The 20676-nt window shown below is 48.7% G+C and overlaps 1 protein-coding gene across 5 annotated transcripts in view; it reads right to left on the bottom strand.

Moving 5' to 3' along the window:
• Positions 1-19942: 19942 nt before the first annotated feature.
• Positions 19943-20676, bottom strand: part of IGF2BP1 (insulin like growth factor 2 mRNA binding protein 1) — a 35488-nt gene continuing 34754 nt past the window's right edge. For all 5 annotated transcript variants that reach the window (XM_037149947.2, XM_053656809.1, XM_037149945.2 and 2 more), the window contains one exon: positions 19943-20285. In XM_037149947.2, the coding sequence (XP_037005842.1) occupies positions 20193-20285 (93 nt within the window). In that variant the 3' untranslated portion in view covers positions 19943-20192. The remainder of the gene's footprint in view (positions 20286-20676) is intronic.

Below are 20676 nucleotides of genomic sequence, written 5' to 3'. Positions count from 1 at the left end.
TAAGTGGAGCTGGGATTCCAGCCGCGTCTGGGCGACTTGGAAGCCCGCGCGGCTAGTCTTGCACTTTCTGCCCGTCGGGCGCGGAGCCCGCGAAGCAGCCGCGCTCCCCAGCGTCGGAGGCCCGAGTCAGTACCAGGGACCTCTCCGCGGAGGAGCGCAGGGATTCAGCGGTTCACCCAACCCTCCCATCCTCTCACTGGTCCGGGACAGGGAGGGGCCGGCCGGGACGCGGTCACGTGCCCCCTAGCGGACCGGAGCCTCCGGTTCCCCTCTCGCTCCTCCGTCCCGTGCACGTCGACGCACCGCCGCTGCGCTCTTCGCCAGACCTCCCAGCTTCCAGTGGCTTCTTGTCGGTGGGCAGCCCGAATTCTCTTTCCATCTTAAAAGAACAATAAAATCCCTGTGCCCACCTCTAGTCTCCTTACCACCACGGCCCCTTCCTTTTCTTCCCAGCTAAGCTGTGTTTACGGTCCATGAGCTTCGGCGCCTCACCTCATTCCTTCCTCCACCACACCCCCCCACACCCACCTCTTACTTGGGTTCAACAAGTTCAGCTGTTGTCCTGCCTGCACACTTCACTTCACCCCTTACTCCACCAAAATTGTTCTGGCAAAAGACGCCGGGAGGAAACCTGGAGTGGGTTGAATCCCGTTAACAGGCCCACGCAGCCACTTAATGCCTTTGTGCCTGGAAGAGTCTGGTGAATTTCTGGTGAAATTGGCATTCGCAGGATGGCTTTTCACAAGCCAGGAGCGATGTTGGGTGCTTTCCTGTGGCTCATCTCAGGTCTTGTAGTTTACCATGACCAAGCCTAAGTCGCAAACATGACGTATTTTTAATGGCATGCAAAATAAGTGTTTCTCTGTGTATACCGTAGGTACTTAATTAGACCTTGCCTTGTCCCCAGAAGAATTTGAGACAGAGATACATAACATATGAGGTGGTGTAAATAGTGAGAGAAACGAATCCAACCCAATAGGTCAGGAAAGTGAGCAGAAAGAGATGCCCGGAGGACCCAGAGCAGTGGGGCTGGGGAGTCCCGGACTCAGCCCCGAGCCTCTGGGCAGCCGACAAAACAGAGTCCCAAACTCAGTCCCAAACTCAGCCCTGCTGGGGGGGGGGGGGCGGGGGAGATGGGGAGGCTTTGAAAGAGCAGCTGCAGATAACTGGGTTCTAGAAACAGCTCTAAGAGGGAGGTTATACTTCCCTGGACAGCACTGATGAGCCAAGGATCGTACTTAACCATGTCCATGTAATAAAATGCTCCCAGTGCTTACGAAAGGTTTTTGTATACATTATCTCCCTTAATTCAATCCTCCGAGTGACAATGTGAGCCGCTTCACAAGGTGAAGAACCAGTGTATGAAAGGTTTCACGACTTGTTCAAACTTTTGTGACCGGCGTCAGAGCTAGGACTTGCACCTGGGAGTTGTGTCCTTCAGGCCCCTTGATGCTGGCCCCCAGGTACACCTGCCTCCCCAGCTCTCTCCAAATGGGAAAACACTAGTGACTTGGAGGTGGGGATGAAGTTAACTCGACCTTGTCTTCTGCCTTACGGAAGAATTATAACCTCTGGTTTCAGTCTCAAGGTGAATTCTCTGTGTTTGTGAGTTCCTCTCCCTGCTCTGGGAGTGACTGGCAGGAAGGGAAAGCTGGCAAAGTGAGGATTTGCTAACACCAGTTCTCCACGGCAGCCATTCCCTTATCCTCAGGAGTCAAGATGCTGAGCCAAGCCAAACAGAGCCCTCCGTGACAGAGAAGAACTAGCCTTTCAAGACTGCCTGGAGCCCCACGAGAGGCCAGACCTGCGCACATCATTCCCCAGGTGCTGTCTGGGGTCAGCCCAGGGGTAGCTTCTCCCAGTGGCTGACCTCGAACTTTTCCACTATGGCTGGTTACTGTTTTACCACTAGAACAAGACCTCTACTTCTCCCTGGGGTGAATGGAATGGGCTGCCGACCCATTTCTGGCTGTCACTTGGACAAATCTGTCAGCTCTTCTGTAATGTGAATCTCCTCTGTGCTAGATAAGCCCGGCCACTCTCAGCTGGCACTGGTGTCGCAGAACCAAAAGAAAAATTCTTTATCCTTGACAATCAGGCTCTTGTCTACTTGTCCCTTGTGGGAGAAGCTCCTGGTGGCCCAGAGGGAACTCAGCTGCATGACCTGAACATACCCAAGCTTTGTAGCCGGGTCAGATTAAAACCATGCTCTCAGCCAAGAGGAAGAACTACTTAGGGAAGAAAGGAGCCAAATGATTTCTCACACTCCGCCCAAGTGCCGGTGCGTGATGGCAACACCTGGGCTCCAAAGGCATGCAACCGTGTCCTGTTCACTTTTCTTTTAATACTCAGCCAAGGATAAGCTTATTGATTTTAGAGAGAAAGGCAGGGAGAAAGAGAGAAACATCAATGTGAGAGAGAAATACCAATTGGTCGCCTCCCATATGCACCCCTAGGGGCGATCAAACCCAAAACCTGTTTGGTGTGTGGGATGCTCCAGCCAACTGAGCCACGCAGCCAGGGCTGTTCTATTCACTTTTTTTATTTCCAGAGCTTCGCACTGGACTGCTCCGAGTAGGCTCTTAGCATTCACTGAGGGAGCGGATTGCACTGAGTGGTGAGATTGTTTGCTTACCCACCCACACAGTCGATAGACATTTGTCCTTCCCAAATCCAGTCCTTGCTGATGTTCAATAAATGTATGTTGAAATTAAAAAAAAGAAAGATGGAGTCAACTGTTCAGAGGACTGAAGTAGGGATGAAAAACCTTGGGGCTGGTTTACAAACCGGCCCTGGACACGGAGGGCAAGGAAAGACCCACTCCCCCTGGAGTGGACAGGTCACGCCAGATTGATAGGTGGCAGGGGTTTTTTTTTTTTGAGTTAACTTTATCTTAATATTCTATCACAAATGACAATGTCCAGCAATCCTATTATGCTATTCATAGGTTAACTACAGAATTTATTATTTTTAAAAGATTTTTATTTATTTATCTTTAGAGGGGAAGGGAAGGAGAGAGGAAGAGAAATATCAATGTATGGTTGCTTCTCTTGTGTCCCCTGCTAGGAACTGGCCTGCAACTCAGGCATGTGCCCTGACTGGGAATCAAACTGTGATCCTTTGGTTCGCAGGCCCGTGCTCAATCTACTGAGCTATGCCAGTCAGGGCCAGAATTTATTTTTTAAATAATTTTTAAAATTTTTCAGTTACAGTTGACATAATATATTCATTTCAGGTATACAACATAGTATTAAGCTTTTTTTTAAAAGATTTTATTTATTTCTTTTTAGAGAGGGGAAAGGAAGGAGAAAGAGAGGGAGAGAAATGTCAATGTGTGGTTGCCTCTTATGTGCTCCCTACTGGAGACCTGACCTACATCCCAGGCATGTGCCCTGATTGGGAATCGAACCATCAACCCCTTGGTTTGCAGGCCGGTGCTCAATCCACTGAGCCACACCAGCCAGGGCAGTGATTAGACGTTTATGCAATGTGAAGTCATCACCTTGATTAATCTAGTGCTCACCTGGCACCATACATAGTTTTTACAATATTGTTGTCTATATTCTCTATGTTGCAATTCACATCCCCGTGGCGATTCTGTAACTACCAATTTGTACTTCTTAATCCCCTTGCCTTTTCCACCATCCCCTCAATTCCTTCCCATCTGGCAACTGTCAAAATGTTCTCTGTGTCTTGGAGTCTGTTTCAGTTCCGTTTGTTCATTGTCGTTTTGTTTTGTTTCTTAAATCCCACGTATAAGTGGAATCACATGGCACATGTCTGTCCCTGTCTGAGTTGTTTCCTAGCACAGCACCCTCTCGGTCCATCCACGTGGTTGTAGGGGGCAAGGCTGCATTCTTTTTTACAGCTGAATCATATTCCGTTGTTTGGATGCACCCCTTCTTCTTCACCCACTCATCTGTTGAGGGACCCTTTGGGTCCCTGTCTTGGCTGTTGTAAATAATGCCGCAGTGAACATGTGGACATGTATGTCTTTTCAAGTTAGTGTTTTGGGTTTCTTCAGATAAATACCCAGAAGTGGAATTGCTGGTCTTTCTTTGTCTCTCGTTAGAGCCTTTGTTTCAAAATCTATTTTGTCTGGTACAAGTATTGCTGCCCCAGTTTTTTTGTTTGTTTCCATTTTTATGAAACATCTTCCCCCATCCCTCCACCTTCAGTCTGTATGTATCTTTCTATCTGAAGTGAGCCTCTTGTACGTGTAAGGGTCTTGTTTTGTTATTCATTCATTCACCATATGTCCTTTACATGGAACACTTCATCTATTTGCATGTACAGTAATTGTAATTGTTAATAGATATGTACTTACTACCATTTTATTATTTGTATTTTTAATCCTTTTTTCCTTCTTAAAAAAGAACCTTCAAGATTTCTTGTAATACTAGTTTGGTGATGAGCAAATCTTTTAGCTTTTTCTTGTCTTGGAAGCTCTATCTGTGCTTTGATCCTAAATGACAGCTTTGCTGGGTAGAGTGACCTTGGCTGTAGGTCCTGGCTTTTCGTCCCTTGAAATATTTTTGTGCCGATCCCTTCTGGCCAGCAAAATTTCTGTTGGGAAATCATCTGAGAGTCTCAGGAAGCTTCCTTGTAGGTAAGTAACTGCTTTTCTCCTGGTTGGTGGCAGGTTTAATAAACCAGGGAACTTACACAAGAGGCTTGTCCTGGGTGGCTACAAAATGAGTAGATCTTTGCATTCACCCCCCCAGAATCTTAAAGTTTACATAGAGGCCTTAACTGTGGTCAGTCATATGTAGTGTCTAGATTGTCGCAACATCTTCCTTTACACTGCGTCCTCAGACCAGCTCCCACTGTGAGAACACTGGGGTGGGGGATACATTCCAAGGACAGGACAGGGTGGGGAGCCCAGGTCCCGCCCGAGAATGGACAAGCAGTTCTCCAATTACCTCTTGCAACACCTGGCTTACCAGAAACTCAAGGAAAAAGGAAGTGGCGTCATTTGCTCAAGAATGAGAACCAAGCTGTGGGGGTGCCGAGTTGCGCTTCACGGGAGGAAGGTCCTCAGCAGATTGTGTGAGGGTCTCAGAGCCCGAGGGCCATTCAGTCTCTCACATGCTGTCCCTTCTCCAAGAAAGATTTCTTCCGCACCTGCGTGTTGCTTTTGTCTGGCTTTTATGTCTCTGCTTAAATGTCACTTCCTCAACGCGGCCTCTTTTCGACCAGGCCAGATTCCTCTTTGGGTGTCCCAGTGTTTTCTGGTCACGGTCCTGGTCAGAGTTGGCAACTGTAGATGAAGGTGCATGTGTGTTTGCTGTGTTTCCCGTGTTCCCTGAAAAGCCAAACCACTTCAGCCTAGGGGCGGGCTCCTAGTTGGCATTCAAAAACTATCTGCTAGAGAAAGAAATGGATGAATGTTATTATACTGTTCGCTGCTCAGAACAGTCTTGAGCCTCGGTGTTGCATGTCTCGTTTTCCTGGGAGGGAAGTGAAACTTGAGAGACCTGCGAGAGGACACAGAAGGCCTGGAGCCAGGTCTGTTGGATCTAAAGCCCTACACGTCCCTGTATCAGGCAGTATAGCGTGCGGCCAGGTGTGGGGAGGGTCCGGGTTGGTGAGTGTGGGAGAGGCGAGGAAGAGACAGAAAGCCGGGAAGGACCAGGGACACGTCTGGAACAATGAATCAAGGACAGAAGTCAAGGGTGCCACCCTGCTGGCTTCAGGCTGACCCTGGCAGTCAAGAAATGCGTCATGCGTGTGGACCGAGGCAAAAGGAGCACACTTTGAGAGGCTGAACATTACTTCATTGTCTTCTGAATTATCTGGATGCCTTCAAGAAGCAGCATAGTGTACTGGTTAAAAGATAAACTCTAGAGCCTGACTTTGCTTCTGCCCCTTTCCTGCTGTGCGGACCATGGATAAGTTATTTAATGTCCTGTGCCTCCTTATCCTCGGTTACAAGAATGCAGGTGATAATAGCACCTCTCTCGTGAGGTTGTTCTAAGACTTAAGTGAATTAATACATGTAAAGTGCCCTCAAGCGCTTCAAACACAAAGTCTTATTAGGAAATAATACTTCTACAGTTAAGTGTTAGCAATATCTAAGGGCAGCTCCTCCTACGCGTTGAAAAGTTGCCGTGTGATTACCAAGGTTTAAGTTAAGATTAAATTTAGTGAGTCACAAATGTAAGCTCTATCTATATTGAACATGCACCCTTATGTTCATAGCAGCATTATGTACAGTAACCAAGCTCTGGAAGCAGCCTAAGTGCCCATAGTAGATGAGTGGATAAAAAAGCTGTGGTATGCTTACGCAATGGAATACGATGCAGCAGTAAAAAAGAAGGAACTCTTACTGTTTGTGACAGCACGGATGGACCTGGAGAGCATTGTGCTAAGTGAAATAAGGCTGTCCGTGAAAGACAAATACCACATGATCTCACTTCTATGTGGAACCTAATGAACAAAGTCAAGTACAAAATAGAAGCAGAGGCACAGATTCACGGAACGGACTGACGGCTGTCAGAGCAGGTGGGAACTGGGTGAAAGAGGCGAAGGGATTAGCAAAAGAGCTTATACGCATGACCCTTGGACAAGGACAATGGTGTGGCGATTGCCTGAGGCAGGGGAGCAGAGGTGGAAAATGTGGGGACAACTGTTAATAACAAACAGTGAGCAGATGTTACTTGTGATGGAAAGAATTCTTGCTTCCAACACATATCACAGTGATACGTCACATTTATCACAGCCTCAGGATGGGCCCTACCCCGCAGACTTGGGCTCAGCCAGAACATTTGCTTTAGCTAAAAGGATGGTAGGAGAGGCTGAAATACGTTTGTGTGGGCCAACTTTTTTTTTTTGCCTCTGAGTTCCAGCGATCTGCTCTTTGAAGAACCTGCCCAGGTAGCTGTTGTCCCCTTCAGCCTTGGCTCCAGAATAAAACCTAGGAAGCAGATCCAAAGCAAACCCACGGCCTGGAGTCAAACCTAGCTCCCCAGCGGTCTGTAGCAGAGTCGCCCAGGTGAGCGCAGCCCAGGTCTGCTCCCCACAGTTGGTCTCTGGACCCAAGAGCTCGAGACTAAGTGTTTCCTGTAAGCAGTGCTGGGGTGCTTTGTTATATAGCACTTACTGTGGCACAAGTCAACCAAGACTTTCATTTCTATTAATGACAAAGACTATTATTTCTATTAATTATTAAACCAGTACATTTTAAATATTTTATTTATTTATTTTTCGAGTGGGGGCAGGAAGGGAGAAAAAGAGAAAAATATTGACGTCTGAGAGAAACGTCAATCAATTGCCTCTTGCATGTGCCCCTACTAGGGACTGGCCTGCAACCTAGGCCTGTGCCCTGACCAGGAAGTGAACTAATTATAATCTTTCACTTTGTGGGATGATGCCCAACCCGCTGAGCCACATCAGTCAAGGTTGATTAATGTTTAAACTTCTTTAAATAATTATATGCATCAGGGAATGTCAATTTCACGGGCAAATATATGTGGCTCCTTCAAAAGGGTTTGACCGAATGGAGTTCAAACAAGGGACTGTTTACAGAGATATGGGTGGTGAAGGGAACCAATGCAGCAGTCCTCAACATTTTTGCACCAGGGACCGTCTTTTTTCCATAGATGGCAGAGGGGAAGGATGGGGGCGGACACAGGAGGTGGGCTCAGGCAACCTGTCACACCCAGAAAAGACATTGACACTTGGGCTTTGAGACACATTTAATGCCAAGGGGAAGAATTGGCACTAATTCTCCTAATGGGAAATGTCTCCTTTAAGCCTGAGGCAGGGCTTGAATTTGTTGAACTTCCTCCTTTTTTCTTCAGGCATCACAGACTGAGCTTGCATTGTGGAAACTCCCAGATGGCTAAGTAATATAAAAACTGATTCAGAACAAGTGGATCTTGTATAACTTTAAAAAAGGCAACTATAAAATGTATTATAATCCAGGATAATAACAAGGATTGCACAAGAAGAAACGCCCAGAAGAGACTCTCCCAAGGAGAAACTCATAAATAAAAATTATAAAGTATATAAGGAAACCTAACACCATGAGAAATAGTTAGCAAATGCAACAACTGTAATGTAGAAATAATAATGCAATTTGGAATAAACTTTAAAATTAGTGTGTTTGAATTTTTCAAAGAGAGTAAGGAAGACATTGAATCCTTAAAAATGGAATATGATGAAAAAAACAGGCAGATTTGAAAAAGGATTCTACTAGAAAGTTTGTGAATAGAAAAAATCATTAAAATAAAAACTAGTGGACAGATAAAAAATAATTTAGACTTAGCTGAAAAGAAATTCCCTAAACTGGAAAATAGATCTAAAGAAAATCTCCAGAATGCCACAGAGAGAGTTAAAGAACTTGGAGAAAAAAAAGAAAAAAACAGATTAAGGGAGAAGGTCCAAAACACATCTAACGAGAGTTCTATCTGAAAAGGCTAAAAAAACAGCCCTGGCTGGTGTGGCTCGCTGGATTCAGCGCTGACCTGTGAACCAAAGGGTTGCCGGTTCGATTCCCAGTCAGGGCACATGCCTGGGTTGCAGGCTAGGTCCAGGGCAGGCCAGGTGAGAGGCAACCACACATTGATGTTTCTCTTTTTCCCTCCTTTCCCCTCTCTAAAAATACACGGTTCTGGAGGCTGGAAGTCTGAGCTCAAGGTGGCAGCCTGGCCCAGTGGTGGGCGGAGCTCTCTTCGTGGCTTGTGATTGGCCCCTTTTCATCGTGCGCTCACGGGGTGGAGACTGATCAGGAGCTCCGGTGTCTCCAATAAGGGCACTGATTCCAGCAGGAGGGCCCCGCCCTCGGGGTCTCACCTGAACCTGATTACCTCCCAGAGGCTCCGTCTCCCAGTGGCGCCACCATTGGGAGGGTTAGGACTTCAGTGGATGAATTTGGAAGGGACACAATTCACTCTGTAGCGCTGCTGTTTTATATTGTCTTACTACACTCTGCTTTCTCTTCGAAGAGAATATATCTTTCACCTTTTATAGTATCTTGTTTTTCTATAAAGACCTAGATCCCTCACACATATCCTGGTGATCTGTAATCTTCTCAAGAAGCATGTTCCATCGATTCCCAGTCAGGGCACATGCCTGGGTTGCAGGCCAGTTCCCTGCAGGCTATTTCCCAGCAGGGGAAGCACTAGAGGCAACCATACATTGATGTTTCTCTCCCTTTCTCCTTCCCCTCTAAAGATAAATAAAATCTTAAAAAAAAAAAAAAAAAGAAGCATGTTCCAGGAGACTGAGAAAGGACCTGAATATCTCCAATCTCTGATATTTGGTTTTCTTTCTTCTCCTGTTTTACCTCCTCTGTCATTGTTACAGCTGAGATAAGTACACTTTGCTGAGTCTCATGAGGCCAATCATCTGATCCTGTGTGATCACTGCATCTGCTTCCTACTGGGCCACCTGTGTGGCCACCTGTGCGAACCTTCACGGCTTCTGTGACCTCCTTCCCAAAGGTCAGATGAGTCTAAGGGGACAGAGTGAGCACAAGGTGAGGCAGTGTAACTGCTTAGACAGTGTGGCTGCCGGGCCCCCACAGCTGCTGGAGGGAAGAGGCCAGGAACGGCTCTGGCAGCGGGAGGCCAGATCACCCTTCCACCTCCCTGTCTGTGTCCAAACTGAAGCGACACCCAGAATCCTCGGCTGCCCAAACTGCTCCCGTACAGCATTCTGTCGCCCCCAGGGAGATGATCTCACAGAGAAAACAGCCCACAGACACTGAAGGCTGAGTGTCAATTAGACACTCAACTGACCATCTCCCTAAGGAAGGAGACCTGCGGGTTCCAGGACCCCCGCCAGGACTAGCGCTCTCCCAAGGTCCTCTGATGGAAGCCCCCAGGGAGGCCAGATGGAAAGTGAGCCCCGGGAGTGAGGGATGCAGCTGGTTCTCAGGGAGGCCAGAGCCCGGTGCTCGGTGCTCACGCAGGAGCCAGGCCACTTCTTTCTCACGGCACCTCCACCACCAAAAGGGAAGGGGAAGGAGAACGTGGGACGCAGACCATGGTGCTCCCCGTGTGAGCGCTTCTGGTAAAGGGTTTAAAAGAAAGAGATGGCAGGTAAAGCTGTTGCTTCGGGAGAGGGTTTCCCTAATAATATAAACAACTGAAAGTTGGCAGAAACCAATGGCCCCAATGATAGTACAAAGTATGAGACTACTAGATCCCCGGGCCTGTGATGCCCAGCCTATAGCAACTTACTGGCTAATGCAAATGTTTTATTAAAAAGGGAGGAACAAAAGGAAAAGGAGCATTTGTGTTTCTATCAAATTCTATTTTTCATTTCCCCTTCCACTCTCCCAACCTCTGCTTTTCCTGATACAAGCAGTCCAAAATGTCTACTGAAGACTAAATCCTGGCCCCTCTTTCCTCCAGAATCTTTAATCCCCTCAACCCCCAAATTACACTCATTCTGTTTTGCCAGCTCAGTTTCTACACCTCTTCCTTGTTCCAAGTTTGAAGAAGAAAACTTAATCCTGGGAAATGAAAAGTGAAGTATATAATTAAAAGGTAACCAGTGAGTGCTGACTAGTGTGACTCAGTGAGCGGGCACCCTCCTGCAAACCCGAACTACTGGTTTGATTCCCGGTCAGGGCACATGCCTGGGTTTTAAGCCAGGACCCCATTTGTGGGCATGCAAGAGGCAACCAATGGATGTTTCTCCCCTCTTTCTCTTCCCCTCTCTAAAAACAGGTAAGTAGCCCTGGCTAGTGTAGCTCAGTGGATTGAGCGCGGGCTGCGAACCAAGGGGTAGCCAGTTCCAAGTCAGGGAACATGCCTGGGTTGCAGGCCAAGTCCCTGGTACAGGGCACAAGAGGCAACCACACATTGATCATCTTCTTTCTCTCATTTCCTTCTTTTTGCCTCTCTCTAAAAATGAATAAATAGAAAATCTTTTTAAAAAACAGGTAAGTAAACTTATCTACAAATAGATGAGTAAAACCCTTTAAATACAAATAAAAAGTAACCAAAGCTACAGATAAAAACCAATAGAGGACACTGCTCCTATTTGTAGCTACTTCAGACAATTTGAACTCCTGAATACCAGTAGCCCTTTTCAACTGTTGGTGCCTGGAGGATTTTGAAAGCTTTCAGTACCTATTTAGCAGGGGCACTGACCCCTCTCCCTGATTGTCAAATAAAAAACTGACAACGGCCAACAGAACAATCACCATCCTGCGTCAATGAATCAAAATCACTTCACTAGTGTACATGTACCACAAAATGAAACAGGTTGAAAAATCGCTGCCCTATAGTTCCTTTTACACTTTGAATTATCTGCTTGCTAACTTTATACCTACTTAGCAATTCTTAATAACTTTTATGTTAAATTCAGTTTCTACTAAATAACTGGCTTCTGTCTCCTCACTGGACTAAGCAGCAAAAAAGAACAGCAGCAAAGAGTTGACCCACATTTAGTTATGTTAAAATCCATCAATTCTTAAAAACACTTTAAAAAAAGTCTTTGACTTTGGAGAATTCTTGGAAACCAATTTGTTATTCAGAAAACAGGCAAACTCAGCTTTGCTCTGAGTTTAGGTTTTAAGTGGCTCTTAACTCAGCCTCAAACTATCTCCCAACAGCTGAAGGCGCCAATCCAACCTCTTGCCTTCACCTGCACACGTTTACCAACAGGTGCGTTCGCTATGCTAACCTGACCTCCACCCACACGGCCCATGGGTAGAATGTCTCTCCTCCCAACCACCCCTTAGGTGAGGGCTGCGCCACCAGGTACCGGCGCACGTATGTCATCCCCTGACCTCACCCATATGGCCTCCAGTCTTCGGGGCTCTGTCACCTGTGAGTCCCAAGGTTGGGCGCCAAAGTGGTCAAGCTCATGCCTATGTAACAAGGCAAGGCCAAGGTCTGACCAATTTGACTGGTGAAGATTCACAGTCACTTTTAGGCTCACAGTTTATCATTTACAGAGATGGTAAAAAGATAATGTATTCCAGTAAACCTACGGCTGAAATGACACGAGTCTCCACGTTGTCTCTCAGGCACCGATGAAGGTCGCTCTGGCAGAGATGCTGGTTAGATGGACTGTTAAAGGTACAGGTTGTGGAATCAAATGTCTGGGACTTTAGTAACCACCTCTCTGATCTCCAGTGTCTTCATCTAGAAAATGAGCCACGTTCATTCTCGGATTATTGAGGGTTAAATAACCCGTCATGTAAAGCCTTTAATGACATATACGGGTGTGTGAGAAGCACATTTATCTCAAGAAATACTGGCGATTAGCAAAATTCCCACAGGGTTTCATTACTATGTTTAAATCATTTATTGTATTTTGCCGTGTATGATGCCCACTTTTTTGCCCCAATTTCTGAAGGAAAAATAAGGATGAGCATTAGACATAGGTAGTGCTAATTCTGTATCTACATAAATGTTTAAATTCTTTTATACTTAGTGTTAAAGGTGTAACTCTAGAAAACAATAATATCCACAAAGTAAACCCTGGAATACAATGATCATTTTTGTTTCTAAATGAAAATTAAAATTTTGAATTAAAATTTTCCTGAAAGTTCAGGCCAAAAATGTGGGCGCACAATTTATACACAGGAGTGCAATATATACACAGCAAAATACAGTCATTAATTTCGAGACAAGCCAGGGAACAAATAAATATTCACCTCCTACACAAAGCTCCCACCAGCACTCAAAATTCATGTCCCCACTTACCGGTACATCCAATTGTTTAGTGAGGCATATTTATTGTTTTGTTTTTAAGATTTTATTTATTTTCAGAGAAGTGAAAGGAAGGAGAAAGAAAGGGAAACATCAATGTGTGGTTGCCTCTCATGTGCCCTCTACTGGGGACCTGACCTGCAACCCAGGCATGTGCCCTGACTGGGAATCCAACCAGCAACCCTTTGGTTCACAGGCCTATGCTCAATCCAGTGAGCTACACTAGCCAGGGCTTGGTGAGGTATATTTAACAGCAACACCGAACTTAGCCTAATGACCTGAACCCATCCAGACTGACATTTAAAGCTTTTTTTTAAACAAGACTGGGTGGGTTAGGTAGAGGGGAAAAAAGAAAGGATGCAGGAGAGGGTGGGAAGGCAGGCAATCTGCTCCTGCAACACTGAGCAAAAACTCCATGCTGTCCCCTGTGGAAATTAAGATTTCACTGTCCACTCAGCAGCCGGGGCAACTAAAAGGGAGGGGCGGTTATTGGTGTTCCTTGCACAACGGACTTCAGAACGATGGAAGCGGTACCACGCACATCTCTTCACCAACATAGTCCGGAACATCCCTTTAGGTATGGTGTGAGCCAGTCTGCTCTGTCACTTTTTAGGATGGAAAGGGATGGACCAAGCATCAGGACAGCCAAGTCATACCACCCAAGGCTGTCCTTCCACCAATCCGGTCTTCAAAAAGGAAACATTCAGGAGAAGGCAGCAAACAACATGACAAATGGTGACCTGGTTCTCTTCCCAGGAAACAAAAACCAAAAACCTAGAAGCTGTTTTTATAACAGCTTTTCTTAGGACAGGTTTCAGGAAGAAGAGCAAGACACACCCTTATCATTTCCGGGCCAACTGTGACGGCTCTGCGCAGTGACTTCCAACGTCTTCTTCAGCGGAGGTCTTCTTCTGATACACAAAGAACATTAGGGCAGGGTGGTACCTAGAAGCCACCGCCCCGCTGAGAATGTCAGCAGAACGCCCGCTTCGGACCCTGGAAACCAGGGCTCCCACCCTGAGGTCGTTCTGCTGAGTCTCAGCAGCTCGGCTCCCCAACCCAGAAAGCCCTCCTCTGAGACACAGACACTCGCAGCCTTCAATATGAAGTTTCCTTTTATTTTGAAATTGAAACAGTGGAATGAAGTGGTTTGTGGCTGACACTGGAGTGCTCATCCAGCAAAAGAACAAGCTCCAAAAGTCTGAGCCAGCTGCCCCACCTCCCCTGGACAAAGTCAAGGCCAGATTCGAGGGCGGGAGAATGGGTACAATCAAAATCCGGGTGGTGATGGCTGGCAAATTTCCAGCAGAGTACAATTTCCAAAGCGGCCACATTTACAGAACAGGGTTGCACAGTCACAGATGTATGTGAGTCCCCCACCCCTGCCCCAGCCAGCCCCCACCGCGATGCACATTCACCACAACACATTTTTTACTGTCCTGAGTAAGAGGCGTATCGTAGGTACCCATTCACTTCGCCTCAGGGGTGGGGGCTCTTCTCTGGGACCAAGATCAAGATGCTGGAGACGGGAGAATCCACATGATGGTGGTACACATTTATCTGTGATGCTAACTCATTACCTGCTGAAATTCATCTTACCTTTGCATTGCAGTGGGTTACAAAAACTTTACACAGAAGTGTTACAAGCAACCCCCAACCCCTACAGGGGGAAATGGTAAATCAAGACATAAGCACCCCAACACACACAAAGCCTTAGTTCTTGCTGGGGGTGACCGGAAATCACCTGGCTGGGGAAGGGGTGGGGGTGGGGAACAAGTGAGAAGCACAGGTAGGACTCATGAGCAGGAATGGGGTGAGAGGGCAGGGCCCAGCCATGGAAGTGGTACCTGTTAGAGGAGCGCATCATCTTCATCGCCAAAGAGTCAAACTCACTTACGGGGGGGGGGGGGGGGGAAAAAGTCTGGGGAAATTAAAATAATCCAGTAGTCACTGGAAAATGTCTCCCTCTTTTAAAAAAATTTTTTTTTGGCTTTTAAAAATTTTTGGAAAGTTATTTTTAAGGTAATATTTTTTTTTTCCTTTGGAAAAAGAAATCTTCTTCCCCCCCCCTAACCTAAGCAAGTGGAGTTGCCACTACCTAACTTATCTCTATTGTCTGGCTAAGAGGTAGATAAAACAAAAGTGAAATGGGGCTTCTATGAGGAGGTCCATTAGAGGGTGGGGAGCGGCTGGGGTGGCCCAGCAAACTCCCCTGACTACAAAGACGCCCGAGCGACCAGAGGACCCTGGCCCTCAGACGCTCAGGACAAAGGCTCCTGGCTCCACCTCTCTTCCTTCTAGAGCCCCCAGTCTCCGCGGAGACTTGGGGGGGCGTGGTGGGGGGGAGCATCTCAAGGAAACCCTGTTGAAGACGCCTTAGCTCCGGCTTCCCCAGGCTTCCCAGCTCCAGGGCCTAGCGCTGGGTTCCAGGCCGAGCCCCAGGCTGCTCCTCCAGCCACCCCCCCTCTGGTGGGAGAGGGGGCGACCCCTCTCCTCACCCTCCGGGGCTGACCGACGAAGATACAGCAGGTGAGAGGGACCAGCTGGAGCGAAAGCGGTGAAAACTTGGGACCCCAGGGCAGAGAAGGCAGCAAGTGGAGAACTGATGGCCAGCCCCCCTCAACCCAACTGACAGGAGTCCGGGGACACTGGCAGGCCTGCCTGCTCCTCGAGGACAAACCTTTCGTGGCACAAGCCTCAACTCACTCCTCTTGGCCAGGCTGCCTACCCTACGCGCGAGGCCCCGCCCTCGGTTCCAACCTTACTGTAAGGACTGAGGTAGTTAATCCACTTACACTCACAGCCTCCATCACCTGTGGTTACTCAGAACACATGCTCCGAAGGAGCTTCCTGCTACTTCAGAAAAAAAATCTTCCTTTCCTTTTGTCTTGTCAGTCCGGATTCAACCATACCAAGTCACCAGTCACGGTGCCCACAGACTGTGCCCCCAAGGAGGGCAGAGCATCAGGGGTGGGGCTCTGGCCCTCACCCTACAAATCTACCTTCGGTCACGAGGCCTCCTGCCAGTCCTGCGCCCCCCAGGGAAGCCTTATGCATCCAAAGGGCAGAAACCGAAGTTTTCAGCCGGTGTTGCTCTAAGTCTGAATATAAGAAACATGTTCTGCATCTAAGTCAAGTGTTTGGAAGGGAAATGGCTTTATGTCCCCTGGTATGGAGGATTTTTCTTCCAACTTCCTGCAATTACTGCGGCAGGCCGTGTGCTCTCCTCTCTACCTGGTCTCAACGGGCAGAACGGCCGGTGCCAGAGCCACTGGGGTCTCCCCAGAGCACCTTTGGGGGTGGGGAGAGAAGGAAGGAGGTGACCCCCCACCCCTGGAGGAGAGGTGGGAGGAAGGGGGTGACCAGGCGGTCCCTCTGGGGCTCTGTGAGGTAGTTACCTAGCACCTGCTAGTTCCCAGTTTGGCAGAGGGTATGTCTGGAGTGGGAGGAGGGGAAGGCACCCTTGAGAGCTAACTGAGGCCCCTCCTCACCGCCAGTCTGCCAGGCCTGAAGGGAACTCAGGTGCCATCTCCGCAGTGGGGGCAGGGGACAGAGAGCAGTCCCATGTGGAGGAGCTCCAAACCTCCCCTCCACCCCCCAAAGTGCAACCAGGAGCCATCAGACCCCTTTCGCAGCTCCCTACCCCTTGGCACATACAGCCCCCACACCCCCAGGAGCCTCAGAAAGGAAGGGTCCAGTCTTTAGCTCTGTTTCCAGGAGCCCTGCCCTTTCCAGACAGCCCAGGTCCACGTGGAAAGATGGCTACTGCTTTGATTCAGCAATGGCCGCTCTCAGCCTCTGTCTTTGGCACAGAGGAAAATGGACACAAAGAACCAACTGGAGTGTCCCATTAGGCGTTCTCTTGAGTTTTACATGCGTCTGTCTGCCAACAGTGAGGCCTAAGAGAACAGGTCCCAAGTGCCTGCAGAAGGGGGAGCTCAGGGGAAAGCATGGAGACCGAGAAGTCCTGGGAGGAGGGGAGCAAGGGGCGCAAGGTCACAACAGTGCGCCCCGTCCCTAAGAGCGTGGCTCCCCACCACCCAGAGCCCTCGCAGGAGCCGAGGCCACAGCCCAAAGGGCAAAAGGCCACCGACCCTTGGGATTAAAGCCACTGGGGTGTAACTGTCAGATGCAGCTTCTAAGTCAGTTGAGTCAAACCATTTTGGTTTTTTACGTGTTCCACAGATTTAAAAAATAGATCCTAAAGAGATGGCCCTTTCTTAAAAATATATATGTAGCACACACACACATATATATATCTTAGAGCACAGAAGTCACTTGTCTCAGATCACACAAATCTCCCAAGTGCTTTTCACATTAGCTCTGTCACCTCGCCGAGGATGGGGACATGGAGGTGATGTGCAGGAGGGCGAGGCGTTGCCCGGAGACCTGGCCTATGGGTCCAGGGTGGACCCACCAAGACAAGTCCATCCCGCTAAAACCTTAGCCACCAAACCAAGTTCCTTTTGCTTTCTGGTGTGTTAACGTTCATGATTTTCCTGCTGGGCAAATATCAGCAATGTGTGGAGCTGTGCCTAATCTTAGCAAAGGCAGACAGTCCGCTGCCATATTTCCAGGTCTCTCCCGGGAGCTGAGCCACCCTGAGGAGGACCTGGGCCGAGGGAGCGGCGGGAGCAGGACCCCAAGCACACTGAGCACTGCAACAATCATGTTTTGGGTACTGCGGGGTTTTCTCTTTCCTGACGGGGGTTTGAACCAGGTATCAAAGTATGCTTGCTGCTGTAACTTCACCTTAAATCACTAAATGGCCGATGTCTGAAAGTTATCTGCTTCATTTTGGGATTAAGCATGTAGAGCCAGAGATGAAAGCTGGAAGACCCTTTCTTGTGGTCAGGGCAGGTGGGAAGCGCCAGGATGAACTGGCCTGATACTGCCCCCAAATGCTCTCCTGTGGTCTCCTCTCCTTGAGAGTGCAGTTCTGGGGGCTATAAAGGAACGTCACAGCAAGACAGTGGTTAGGACATGAATGAGGCACAGACCTGCCCCCAGTCATGTTCCCATACCCCCTACTCCTGCTGGCCCCCCACCACCCCAAAACCAAGAATCCCCTAAGGCTGGGTCTGCCGTCCAATCAACAGACAGGGCGGCGGAGAGGAGCGCTTGTCCAAGAACCTGCTTGCCTCTCGGTCTATTTCAACAGACCAAGAAGAAGGACAAGATGGGGTTGAAATGAGCCAAGAACAAAGGAGGGAAAGCGCGGCGATGGCAGACCAGGCAGACCTCTTGGAGGTGAGAGGGTGGCTTCGTCTCTTCCACCAACAGAATCTTGGCTCCCGTATTTTAGACAGAGGAATATAAAATTTTTTTAAAGCATTTTTCTTTTTACTTTTATTTCTCTCCTCGATAAAACGGAGGCAATATTTTAAAATATGTCAACAGTACCGCTGGTGGGAAAGACTGGCTGGGATGCCCTTCAGCCAAAGCAGGAGAGGGGACACCAGAGACTTGCCCTGCTGCTGGGGGTTTCCGGGAGGGGCTGGAGTCAGAGCCCGGAGCTTGGCCCTGGGCCCCCCCGACTCGGCCTCCCTGGCCAGCCCCAGTCCCCCCACACCCCACGGAGACAGCCCCGCTGCCTTTCCCACAGGGCCTGCGCTCCAGGGAGTTCCTGAAGGGTTACACTGGCTCACGTTGTAAGAGATTAAGAAATTATGAAACATAACTTTCTCATTTTTTTCTTTTCATTAAAAAAATAAAATATTCAAGACTATCAGCGTCTCTTTTGCTTTTCTTTTCTTTTTTATATAAAATATCAGCAAGCCGCAAAGAAAAAAAAGATTTAAAAAAAAAGGTGGGGGGAACAAAAAGTAAAGTAATTGCTGAGGTAACTTCATACCTTGAGGTAGTTTACTTGCACACAGCATTACCTGACTCCGCCCACGTGTCAAGGTTGTCTCTTTGTTACCGTCGTTGCAATGTCGGAAGGAGGGGCCCGCACACAGAGAGGCCTTCCTCCCGCCCCAGCACACTGGACAGCACTGTCCAGAGCAGCTGAAGTGCACCACCTGGCCGATCTGCACGGACAGCGAGTGGGAGAGGCCGGACCTCAGAGGGCTGAGGGCTGCTGTCTCCCACAAGGGCTGAACTTGCAACGGATCTTATTGCGGCTGGTAAGTTAATAAATTAAGTGTATCTACCCCTCGGTACATAACACATTGCTGGTATTTTGAATTTTTTTTTTCGGGCACACTTTTCATCGTGCCAAGGGTGCAGAGGCAGGAGCCAACAGTTAAATATGCCTCTAGGATACAGACAGAAGCAAATACTCTCCGATTTATTGAGTCTTCGTAATATATGCCAGATGATGAACTTCAGCTTTATTGGGAGCTCAGGGTCGGGTTCCACATCCCACCACCACCAATAGAACAGTGCCGTGGGGGGGAGGGGAGTGCCCCACAACCCCTGCCTCGGGGAACCAGCCCTCAGGGGAGCCCTCGGGCCAGGGGGAGGGCACGGCGGCAGCCTTGGGGGCCACGCAAGTCCTCCATGGAACTGAGACTTTATCAAGGGGAGAAATGTCCCCTTCCCAGTGCTCACATCCAATCATTAAAATAGACTTTAAAAAAATATAAAATCTGCCTGAGAATGATGGGAATCAGGGACAGCACAGTGGTCGGCCCCTGTCCCACGGAGCATTCAGTGCCACCCACATGTGTCCGGACGTGACGTGGCACCGGCACAGTGGGAGGGACGAGATGGGGCAGGGGGTCTCGGTGAGGAAGCCCCAGCGGAGGGGGAACTTTGAATTGTGCCAATTTTCCAAGATGCTGATCTGGAACAGACCAGCCACGAGGGCACCCCTTTTAAACGTGGATTACTAGAGTTCAATCATCTCTCTCCCATTTCTCCCCCATTCTTTCTTTGTTCCTTGCTGTTCCTGGTGGTTGGAGAGGGAGGGACTGGAATTAAAACTACAGATGCTGCCGTGTCTTCTCCCTTTGGGTCAATAGTGTAAGCTAAGCGATGCATCTGCTCCCACTCTTTCTGGTAGCACTCACGACAGAACAGTTGGTGTGAATACAGGAAGAGGTTACGTCAGGGCGTGAGAATGGAGGTATTTTAATCCATAAACCAAAAGCAGGAGAAGGCTGGAAGGATTTTCGGGTCAAAGAGCAAACCATTCTTTGAGGTTGATTAAAACACCCCTCTGCATGTTTTAAAAACCCGAAGGAAATTTTATTTCTCTTCCCAGTGGGATCTGGCCCACCCCCTTGGTGGGACAGGAAGAACTCACTTAAAACAATCCACGTTTAAAAGCACCCTGAGCTAGAATTTCCATGGTGACACCCTGAGGGGTGGGCAGTGCCGGGCCGATCGCTGGGTGTGTGGGGCAGAGATCAGGGTTCCTCACTGGAACGTCTTTCTCAAACAAGTGGGCAAACCTGATCTGCATCCCGGCCCTCGTGCCCCTGATTCCCACTCATTCTCAGGCCTGCTGGGGAGAACGCGCTCTCGATTTCAGCCCGCCGTCCTCGAGTTGATGTGACCGGGAGGGGCAGGTCACTTCCTCCGTGCCTGAGCCTGGTTACTCTGTCCCTTTTGGTGCAGCTGTTTAACTTGGGCCAGGATGTCTCGGATCTTACGCTGAGCCATCTGCAAAAAGAGCAGGCGAGAAAAAGGGAGTGGGGGTCTCCGGCAGCCTCACACAGGGAGACAGGCCCTAGGGACCCAGACACCAGCAGCAAACAGGACACACAGGACTTAGAAGAAAGATGAGGAAGACTGAGTAGGAGAGTGACCCACGTTTCTCTGCCTCCGAGTGGACCCTGAGCAACTCACTGGTTGATACGGCGGGGGGCAGGGCAGGATCTAGAATTTACTCACAACTTAAAACTTTACAAAGCTGTCACTTTACTAAACCCCTAATGGGCCTCCTGGAGTTCCCAGGGCACGTGTTGATCAAAGGCTCATCGACCAAAAGCCCTCATCATAAATCTCGGCCCTGCTCCACACGTAAGTACCCCCCCCCGCAGAGTGGATGAAG

The sequence above is a fragment of the Artibeus jamaicensis genome, unplaced genomic scaffold (assembly GCF_021234435.1).
Source record: "Artibeus jamaicensis isolate MK-2021 breed Jamaican fruit bat unplaced genomic scaffold, CSHL_Jam_final contig_1998, whole genome shotgun sequence".
NCBI classification, from domain to species: domain Eukaryota; kingdom Metazoa; phylum Chordata; class Mammalia; order Chiroptera; family Phyllostomidae; genus Artibeus; species Artibeus jamaicensis.
This window is presented reverse-complemented; position numbering and strand designations above follow the sequence as displayed.